Source organism: Macrobrachium nipponense, chromosome 6, assembly GCF_015104395.2.
Source record: "Macrobrachium nipponense isolate FS-2020 chromosome 6, ASM1510439v2, whole genome shotgun sequence".
In the NCBI taxonomy this organism is placed as follows: domain Eukaryota; kingdom Metazoa; phylum Arthropoda; class Malacostraca; order Decapoda; family Palaemonidae; genus Macrobrachium; species Macrobrachium nipponense.
Genome location: NC_061108.1, coordinates 97301513 through 97313270, shown reverse-complemented (window position 1 = coordinate 97313270; position 11758 = coordinate 97301513). Strand labels below are relative to the sequence as shown.

Genomic DNA, 11758 nt, shown 5'->3' with positions numbered 1-11758 from the left:
TTTTATGATGTTTTTACGTTGCATTGAACCAGGGGTTATTCAGCAAAGGGACCACGGCTTTACGTGACTTCCGAACCACGTCGAGAGTGAACTTCCATCACCAGAAATACACATAACTCACTCCTCAATGGAATGGCCGAGAATCGTAATTTCCTAATGAGATGGTGAAAAGCAATTTATTTAATAGCTGGAATCATTTTTGATCAATGGAAATATATAAATGAAAACTTACTTAAGCCAGTGTATATCTTCTTAATTGCTTCTCTTGTATGTCTAGTTGTGTAAAAGAGCCCAAAGAAATCCTTTGGCTTTATAATGGATTTCATACATAGGTTAATTATTGTTTCATTAGATACAGTTCCCATAGAGGCACTATATACAGGCTTACATTGCGATTCATACTGTACTAGGTGCTAATGATTCTTTGCATCATCTCTTTGGTTCTCATGTCTTGCTTTCTGCCTTTCATCCATTGGCCTCTTAACTACTTAGTTATCCAACTACTATATCAAAATTTAGGCAAGCTGTTTCAATGAACCAACTTCTCATGGACATTTTCTGAAGACCCTGGAAAATTTAATGATTATGAAATTTTTTTAAGGCCTTGATAAGCGTTTAGAAATTATATATCGGCCAACTTTGCAGTGTAGGTAACCTTGTTTGAAACTTCTGATTTTAATCAACTTTCTAAAGGTACAATGCACGTATCCTTAAAGATGATACTGAAGTAAATCCAAAATACGCTTCTATGAGAACTATTTCAATCAAGTGATGCAATTGCTCCCATAATTACCACATACACTTTAACAATTTCACTGCATTAGGTAATGTAACTTGAATCAGATATTGTGCATTACACAAGAAATACTCAGTCAGAATGATAGTACAAACTAACATGAATTTTGAACATCATCCATGAATCTATTTTAAGTATGGGAGATAAAAATATAGTTTAACTCATATCTTTCAAAATCACCAAAACTTTAGAGACTTTTTTTTTTTCTAAGAAAAATAAATAGCTACCTCATGATGTACATGTATGATACAATAATTGTATAAGTAACCATACTACCTTCCAAAAACAAGGAATTTATTTCACATCCAAGCGAACATTTTCTATGTATCAAATTTTTTTAAAGGTTTTATTTCCAGTTGTAGATATTTTGAGGAAAGACATTTTTATTGCTGCTGTATTTAATAGAATTGCCTCATTTTGTATTCTTGTGAAACACTTTCTCAGCTTCATTTATGTGACTTCTTTTAAAAATTCCTCAGGATAGAAATGAGAATCTTTCTTCTGAAAAGCTAGAATTGTTTTTCCAGTATTGAAATAAAGTACTGGATTACAGATTTGCCTGAATTCCATCACATAGTGCTGGAACTGCATTATTACCCAAGAAAACGTTTTAGATCTGTATGTACGTAGTTAAATGTAGAATTAGCAATTTAACCTCTGTGGTGGAAATTATCATTAAATGATGGCACAATAACGTTACTGAAGTAGGCATCAAAAGTACTGTATTTCAAGAGGAAAATACAATATCATACATCAAGTGATGGTCTCCTTTACACCTGGAAAGGATCTCATAATTTAGGGAAATAAATTGTAAGCTCACTGTACTCTTAATTATTAAAAGGTTTAGCTTGACTTACTAAATATATACACTCTTAATTTGGGATTTAGCTTGAGTAACTAAAGATACCGTTAATTGGAGTTTTAGTTAGAGTAGCCAATTTTATACATATGGAAGTTTAGCCTGAGTAACCAAAGATATACGTACGTATACTCTTAATTGGAGTTTTAACTTGAGTAACGAAAGATATACTCTTAACTGGAGTTTTACCGTGAGTCTCTCTCTCTCTCTCTCTCTCTCTCTCTAGATTTGGGCACATTCAGTGTAATTCTGGAAAATACTTATTAAATTAATCAAGCATGCCTTTTCCTTATCAGAACATTCATTTACATTTGATTTTCAATAATTACCGTGAATGTCATCATAGAAAACCTAGGAATCGGTTTCCCTTGCCACAAGTAAGATTCATCTCATAATTTTCCACTTGAATAGTTTTGAGTGAGGAACATATTTTGCTACAAACTCCATAAGTCAGATGGAGGTTATAGTTATACAGTTGAGTTAATGCATTATATTTACAGATGAGTGTGCTTTCCACTTACACGGGATTCAATATTTCTTCCTAAATGAATACACTATAGAATTTTCTTTAACTTGGTGTAATCAGAGTACAGAACTGTAGTTACTCTACTACTACATTTTGGGTAGAGACTGTAGCTTTACATGAAAGAACACTTTACCTGATATTTTCAACTGTACGGAAGGTAACTACCATAAATATCGTTCCCTTATCCTCACAGCCACCTCAGTGCCTTCCTCCCCACACATTAATTCCAGCTACCTGAGCTTCTTACTTCTTGCCCCAGTTTCTGTGTGTGTTGTGGGGGCTGCTGAAACATGGATGTCTCATTGCAGGTTCCTTAGGCGACTACAGCTCTCCAAAGTTCCGAAGGATCATTTAGTGTCACCCACTGGAAGTTCAGATTCTGATCCAGAGTGTGGCCCTCCAGAGGGTCCATCACGAGCAGGCCCTTCAGCAAAGCATAGCTCTGGCAGTAGTAGCAGTAACAAAGGCAGCTCCTCTCATGTCACCTTGAGGGGAGACCCAAGGTCTCTAGTGAAGTACAAGCCTGTTAATGGCGGATGTGGTACCACGGTGAGGTCATTCTCATCTTGATTTTTCGTCTGTCTCCACGAAACAATAAACCATTCTTTATCTTTTTATATTGTTGGATGAGAAGAGCCCCTCAAGTCAATTCTTTAGGTTTCTTTCATGTAGTACTACTGTTTTACAGAATGTTACTTTTTATTACATCCTTTGATTTAATAATAAATAAGGTATGATGACAAATGGTGAAGTTTAGATGGTCTTAGTCTGAATGTTCTAGAGATGGGATAAGATGATTCTCAGCTGGATACAGTTATAAGTAGTTTAACAATTTTCTGAAGTAATTTAACAATTTTCCAGTGATGCTTTAGCCTCAAGACATTAAAATGTTTGCAGACCTTCCAAGTTCATGGGAGGAGTGTCTTAATACTCCTTTATCCATGGGAATAGTAACTGAAATAGAATAAAGAACTGCTTCTTGATCATTTGATTTGGAACTTGCAGAGAATTTAAAAAAATATTATTATTATTATTATTATTATTATTATTATTATTATTATTATTATTATTATTATTATTATTATTATTATTATTATTAATAATTCATTAAAAATTATGGCTGCAACAGCAGAGCTTAATGAAAACTTTATCCATTTTCCCAATAATTTCCCTTTCTGTAGAAGAAAGGTCACATAACAATTGTCCTATAGAATTCACTTCATGTTGAGAAGAAATACTATAGACATTTGGGAATGTTTTCATTTTACCATCATACATGTACAATTTCCTGTAAAATAAAAAACATTAAAATGTAGCCATTAACATTTTTCTGCAATTCACCCCAGCACATTTTCCACAAAATTTGGAGAATAAATATATGACAATTATTATATGATCTTTCCCCTACAGAAAGAGTAATTATTGGGAAAATACAAAAACTTCATTGAAAGTTAATCTCTGCTGACGCAACCATAATTCTTAATAAAGTGTAAACAGGAGAGTTTCCTTCGTAAATATAATTATTATTTTTAAATTTATGGCATTTCAAACTATAGTACATTTTTACCTCTTATCATTCATATAAGCAGTATACAGCTTGTGTGATTTTGTAACACAAGCTTTGAGCCTTCACATGAATTACTTTATAACCCTAGCATGAACTCCGATAATGTGATAAAAATTCATTAATGTGTCTGTAAATTTCTCTATGCTGACTTTCATCATTGATTTTTGTTGAATTTTTTGGTAAAAAATTAAATATTTTCAGAATTACTGTCCAAGATTGCTCATACAGTTCCCTCTTCTCCAGTGAACGAACTCTTAGCTCTGGTATACAAGTGTTTGTAATGATGTAACATTGTACTGCTGCTGGTTCTTTAAAATATGCTAATGAAATAAAAGTAAATTTTTTTGGCATACCATATCAAATCTCTTAGGTTAATCTTTTTTCTTTAGCCCCACAAAATGAAACATTCTTATAGAATTTTTGGTTTTTAGTGAAATGAGGATAACATTAGAATTAATAATTTGTGATAGGTATGATCTTGCTTAAATATTTAATTGATAGGTATGATCTTGCTGAAATATTTAATAAATATGTACCTACATACATAATCTTGGAACAAGTTCCTTTGCTTTTCAACACTAGTGATTCCAATTATTGAAAGATAAAAATATGGAGTTGACAACAAGACTAGACATGCAGAAGTCTAAAGGTCTGTAATAGATTACAAAGAAAAAAAGAAATTTTTAAATAAAAGGACCTAACATTTCTGTGTGCCTTCATTTAAGAGAACCATCAGAACCCATCTCAAAGGTGAAGGAAATTTATTAAGTGGCCTTTATATCGAGTTGAAAGTGGTCCTTTTTTGCTGAGACCTTTTCATAATATTTCTCTGTACATAAATCATTTATATGTATAAATATGAACGAGAAATTATTTATTACAGTATGTTTATATAATTACACACACACAAACATATATATACATATACATATATACATATACGTATATACATATATAGTATATATATATATATATATATATATATATATATAGTATATATATAGAAATTATTTATATTTTTATTTTAATCTTTAAGTACCTGGCATATGGATTATTAGCATCATTGTTGTAGTCCAAGTTTTATTTATACATATAACTGCAAGAATGGAAGCAAAGTCTGTGAATACCTAAGTGTTTGCGGGTTTTTAGTAACACTTATTTACATAGTTTTTTTTAGAGATTTGCCCTTAGTATATTCAAAGAGAATGCACACTTGTGTTTTAATCTGATGTTTTCAAGTCCTAGCATAACAAAATTGTAGAGACAATGTTGTCAGTCAATTGACAGATACATATAGTTATCAAGTATTCTTTGGGGAAAGATTGAATGAAATATGTACTATAAGGAATATATTTTTAATTAACCTTATGTATTCATTCAATGCAGACCCTTGATAAGGCACGCCAGCTCAAGGTGTAATTGCATGTACAACGAAATAAAAATGAAATAAAAAGACCAGTTATTGATTAAAAATATGTAGTATGATCTCTCACTCCGGTTCTAGAATATAATGGTCATTCTATGATAATGTAATTCCCTACTGCTTAGTACATCACTAATATAATAAGCTTGACTACTACATATTCACGAGTCCCAATAGTCATGATATTTAAATTGATTGGTACTGAATTGGATAAATTTCTATAACTTTCCATGTTATTTATATCCAGTGAATAGTAAGATGTTAATCAAATACAAGGGTAGTACTTGAAGCAAGAAAAATTATATATATCACATTTCTGTCATGGGGCAAATTTTTTTCAGTTTGCTAAAATGTGCACAGTATTGACATGAAATAACTTCAGCCTAAACTTATTCAGAGAGATCATAGTGAAGTGAGGGTTACCTAAGATTTTACTACAGCCCAATGTTCAAATTTACCATTTTTCGCCAAATGTTAACAATCTCAAATACACCTTTCATTTTTTAAAGCCCTCAGTAACCCCATGGTAGGTATCTGAACTCAATTTATTCTGGTGCATTTAGTATTATTTACCTAATCTAAAAACAAGTTTTGTCATCAAACTAGGTCTTTGCATGTGGATTTCCTTATGTCTGTAGGCCCCAAGGTTTGCATTTCGGTTTTCCAGAGAAAATTGTTATGCTTAAGAACAAAATTATTTTACCAAGGTAAACACAAGTTTCAGTGTGGAAAACAGATTAGTTTAAGATATATAACACTGTTCTTTGGGTGAAATTATTAGATTGTGAGATGTCCAGAAACACAAAAATAGATTATGTACTTTCAAATTACAGTGCTGTTTTGATCACATAATACACTGTCAAGAATTCGTTATTCAACAATAGGACACTCGATATATTTCTCCCTTGGGATGCATCCTTTAACTATTATCTATCTTTCCCGCATTTTATATAGCATCACAGAAAGTTGTGTATATAGATATGCAATAAAAGAGAATCCACTATTTTACTACTGTAGGTTAGCTGGAGTATTTTTTACAGTGATTTGGCTAGTTGGAATTTTGGAGACTTGAGAATTCAGTCTCTTGGGTTCCAGTCCAAGTTGTCTGGTACTTTTATCTCAAGAGATGATTCGTCTTTGATGTATTATTGTTCCTTTTCATGTATATTAAGGAATGCACTGTAAAATATTTATCTACAAGAGGTATGACACCTGGATAAGTTCATGCTGCTCTGAAACTAAATAAAATATACTGTGCATACATAAATACAATAGTATATATGTCATTATATATTATTATGTAAGTATGTATGTAGGTAAACTCATGCATGTAAAGGTAGTAGTGTCATGAGATCTGAGGAAAAGAATATGCCAAAAGTTTTATTTAGATTGGAATTATGATGTTGTACTGTACAAAGATATTGACTGTGAGTATCAATGTCATGATTTCATGCAATGTGTAATATTGTCTTCATCTATGCATGTTTTATTTAGATGTTTTTGTGGTGTGTTAGTGTTATGCATAAGATGTCATAAAGAATACAAATAATATATAATTAATAATTGTGAATTATGATAATTTTGACATACGTTTGTTGTAAAATTTGCCTCAATGAAAAATGAGTGAGATATGTGTATAAGAACAATCTTTTATACTATCAGTGCTGCAGATAAAGATAGCTGTATATTTTGACAATACTTGAAGCAAGGACCAAGAACTGCAAAACAAAACTAAGAGGTGTAACCTTGAATAATGTAAACTTAAGGTGGTCAATTTTAAAATGGCTTTGACACAGTAAATTTCTTTGCATACTTTATAAATATTTACTTTTTTGGCCATTATGACAGGTATCACTAACTTTAGTATTGCCTTCCTTGTAATCCCTAAACAAATATTTTAAGATCTTTTCTCGTGTTTACTATGTAATGAGATGGTGCCATGTCCAAAAGTAAAAAATAAGTCACTGGAAACAAAATAGAATTAAGAATAAGATTAAGTGTGGAAACTTATAATATAAGGTCTAGAAAATTTGTAGGAGTTGGAGAGGGGTTAACTAGGGATCAAGAGTGGGTTTTACGCCATCCAGTAAACATTAACAGCTATTGTTAGTCCAATAACCTTGTCAGGTTTATGCTCCTTGTCTATTTTTTTTTTATGGGAGAAATTTTCTTTTGTTCAGAATTGTGCTGGTGAACTGCAAGGATGAATGACATTTTTGTTGTACAAATGGCTGTGTAATAATTGTTTTATTGTGATATGTAGACAGGGAATACTTTTTGTTTCTATCTCTGTTGTAAATGCATCACTCTTGTCCAAAAATATTTTGGCTGAAACACCGTCAGTATTTTAAAATGAAATCTTAAACTAAGATAGGTCTATTTGATATCTCAGAAATAACCGTACCTGCAAAACATTTTTGCAAACCATGTGAAACTTCATTTTTATAATTAGTAAAGGGACCACTTAATTGTTGGCAGTATCATGGAATGAATTATGTACAGATATGTGTAGCATCAGCTACTCTTATCTTTTTTGTACACTGTCCTCTAAAAATCAGGAAAACCTCTCAACCTTTACTTCTGAAAAGGAAAATATTGTTACAGCCCAAAGGGAGTAGGTTATTGTTGTCAATATCTATTTGCAAAAGGTATTTTATGTTTCTGTAAGCATTATTTAAATCATTTTGTATACCTTCATTATTTTGTAAGATACATGTTTAGGTGCCTGATGCCAGCCTCATATTCATTACAACATCATTGTGTTCCTTCTTGACACTAAAATTTCACGGTTTCATTTTGTCTTTTTATAGGCTTTGAATTGTTCTTACCAAGGTATATCATCTGTTTCAGCATTACTCATCTTGTATAAGCTATTTAACACGGCATAGAATTTAATATGATATATGATGCATTATATTCAGCAAGCTTTGTAAACCTTGTGGAGTTTTGCATGTTAAGACAGCATCATCTTCACATCCTAATTCCATTGTTACTAAAATCTCAACCTTCTCTTCCATCTTTAATCACTTTCTACATTGTAAAGTCCACTAATTACTGCAAATTCACTTGACAAGATACCCATCAACATTAACCTACTATCTATTACATTTATGGATGGATAATTTACTAATAGGAATGACATAGTGTTGTCAGACCTTCCGTGATACTGGTCTGTGGACTTTGTTAAATGCCTCTTGTTGTGGCAATCAACAGAGGGGATTTTTAAATTTCATAAATTGTTGCACAACATGACAATATATCTGTGCAATTCCTGTCTGTCTACAACCAGCTTTTTCATCTCTTTTAAGTATTTTATCTGTTTCATTCTCCATCATATTGAACATAAGAATACATACTGAATATTTCACCACAACTAACACAAATTCATTACCTCCTTAGTCATCACATTTGATCAGGTCACCTTTCATTGGATACCTTTGGTATAAGTTCCAGTAAGTTCCAGTGCCCAATCATTAGAATTTTTTTGAGAATATTGAAAGAAGAAACAAAGAGGTCCAGTTAGTATCCAAGATGTCATTTTATTATCAGCTGAAATAATCTTCACAGTGGTTCCATCATTGCCTAGTGTTTTTGATCTCCTAAGTTTCTTTATTATTTATTCTGCATCAGAAACAGCGAGTTCATTGATAAGTATATACAGGTCTTCTCCACATTTACGTATTTCAGTCAGATTATTCTCCTCATATCTCATATTCATGGTGTCACGGAAATGTTCCGTCCAGCATTGTCTTTCTTCTTCATCAAATGTAAAAGGTATTATTTTTTGGATTATCTTTTAGAGACTTAATTTATGGCCACCCACTAATTACTGAATTTCTGCATGTAGACTGTGCAGTATAAGATTATTATTAAATATTTGAAATCATTCTGTCCTAACTTTAAATTGGTCACATTTGTTTGACCTATTATTTATTTAAAGTGAAGAGCTGCATCCCTTTTAGGAAGAAAGAATTCACCCTTAGTAAGCATTCCATAAATAAGATAGCAACATTAATGTGCGTGAAGGTTATGGAAAGGTAAAAAAGTAACAGCGTTAATGTGAAACCAATTTGGTGGTAAGGATCTACCTTTTCAGGGCTTCAATAGTGCACAAAAGAATCCCATTCCCATTACATATAGCTTTGATGCTGGAGATGGATTGGGAAAGGATCCCTTGAAATAATCAATAAAATGTTGCAATTCATTCTTTGTAATGAAATTAAGAGATGAAAGGCATACTATGTGATATGTGAAATTATTTACGATCTTTGCTCTGATACCTTGCCACATGCAAAAGCTAAGGGGAAGGATTTTATTTAATTCCTACAGGAAATCCTTACCGAAGGACTCATTAAATAAATTGGTAATTAATAAGCATCTATAATAAGGCTTAGCAATTTGTTAGCATTGATAAACCTTATAATAACTCTAATAAGGTATAGAAACATCTCAAAACTGTCCCTGCTTGATCCAAAAAAGATGAAAAGGGATCCCAAACGTCATCTGGATTACTTACCAGTTGGTCTTTGGAGTGAGGGCATAAAAAAATTTGGTATGTGTAGCATTTAGTTATACTATAACCTTTCTTTCTCTGTCAGTTTTACAAAAAATAAAAGAGGTCCAGTCCCACAGAGGAGAACCTGGAAATGGGTGCCACCTATTTTTCACAACAACTACAAGATTAACAAGAAAAGTTTGTCTAGCATATTTTCTAAATAGAAAATATGCTGGTAAGGGAAAGTATTGCCGTGAAAAGAGGACCTTCCCAATACACCATTTGTGTAAACCTGTCATTAGGTTAGGTATACATTTCAAGAATGTAGGGATCATATTGGTGGAGGTAGTCAGGTAATAACCTTGTCAGAAAAGCCTTTCTCTAAGATTGCAGGAGGGTTTTAAATTCTAATAGAAAATGATGACAGATGGTTAATAGCAGAGACTACTCCACAGCGGTGTTCCAAGGATAGGTCTGTCAGGGAAGCTCACTTAGCACCTTTTGCTGAGACCACTACAGGGTCTTGAGTCACTTGGTAGTTTTTGCAAAGCATTTTCTTGTCCAGTAAAGATCTGTTTTCTTAGAAGAAAAATGGCACAAGCCATTATAACATTATTCATCAAAAAGATGAATAATGTTATCAACAACCTCTTCATCTGCAAATGGGGAGGAATTGTTGGGCAGAAACACCCACCTGAGATGAACCCCAAATGTCAAGACCTCCTCACAAACAATAGAAGTCATCATCTGCCGCTCTTGGTTAAGGAAGTCCTCAATAACATAGTAACCTGTGACAAAGCAAAAGCAAGTCTGAACTTTTTCCTATGGAGAACCTACACAGATCAAGGTATAATTAATAGATGTAGTTGTCCTGGGGACTTATTCTGTCAAGTCTGAAATATGAGAACCCCAACCTGTTGGAAAAGTATTTAGGAACAAGACTAGTTATGGAAATGGGTTGGAAAATTTCTTTCTTGAAGATGTTGCAGTCCAGTAACCATCAAGGGTGTAATTTCTCAAGTCTGCGTGTGGAAAAAAAGAGTAAAGTCCTCCAATTCTGTTTGAAGAGATCCTAAAGAATGTACTTCATTTGCCTTGTGAAATCAATTTCCCAAATAAGGAAAGATGGCCTTGGCAAAATCTATCACTCCTTGACTAGCAAACATTCCTTCTCTGGGAAGAGGTTACAGACAGATTTAATTTTGTCCCTTTCCTTTTAGAGAGGCAAACCAGAGTAGACACCTTGGTAATATTCATCCCCAGATAAAGTCTGTGTAGAGGTGGAATGGGGCAGGACGAGTTGAAAGATGAAGTAACCTTGAGAAAAGTTTTTAGGACAACAGGTAAACAGGTCCTTGAAAGAATCTGGGGGTCTTCTTAATAACTGGGCTTTGCAAGAAGGTATGGTTTCTGCATCTCAAGAGAGGCTGCGCAGTTTTCCTTGTAAATTGAGTACATTCATTCTCCATCCTGAAGGGAGCTCTATGAATGTGATTTAATACCTCTAAATTTGAAAATGATTGGGAAGGTGATAGCAGAAGAGATTTTTTATGAAGAGAAGCTTATAAATGGGTTGTAGGACTTACCACCCATGGTTACATGGTCTGTATCCAAAAAGGCAACAAAGGAGTTATCCAAAGTCTTTGTCAATGCAAGTTATTTCTCCCAGTGACTTTGGAATAGAATCCAATATTCTGCAGTTGAGAATCTGGTGCTCTGTAATCTGATATCTCTATGGTAGTGGTGTCTGTAGGAAAGACAACTAGTGGACACAATGGACCTATGAAATTCTTGAGGTAGTAGGAATAAATATTTCAGCATTAGATTTTTTTTCATCAAATGTTATTTGTCAGAATCCAGAAAAGGGACAGATGTATTGATCTCTAGATCAATAGGTCCTCGGTCTTAAATGGATTCAAATGGAATGTGAAGAAACCCTGTCTTGTATTTGTCCACAAGTGTCTGGTTAGTCAGGTACCTTATAAGAAGACTGTGACACATAACCTTGAAGGAGAGCCAGTTTTGAAAATAGACATTACTGACAGATGAAATGAAGATCCTTTCCACCCTTAGGATGTAGTCATTTATCTTG

The 11758-nt window shown here is 33.0% G+C and overlaps 1 protein-coding gene across 1 annotated transcript in view; it reads left to right on the top strand.

Moving 5' to 3' along the window:
- Nucleotides 1–9786, top strand: part of LOC135216596 (uncharacterized) — a 987502-nt gene extending 977716 nt beyond the window's left edge. The window contains 1 exon segment of the mRNA XM_064251975.1: nt 2490–9786. Coding sequence (XP_064108045.1) covers nt 2490–2751 — 262 coding nt within the window. The 3' untranslated portion in view covers nt 2752–9786.
- Nucleotides 9787–11758: the final 1972 nt, after the last annotated feature.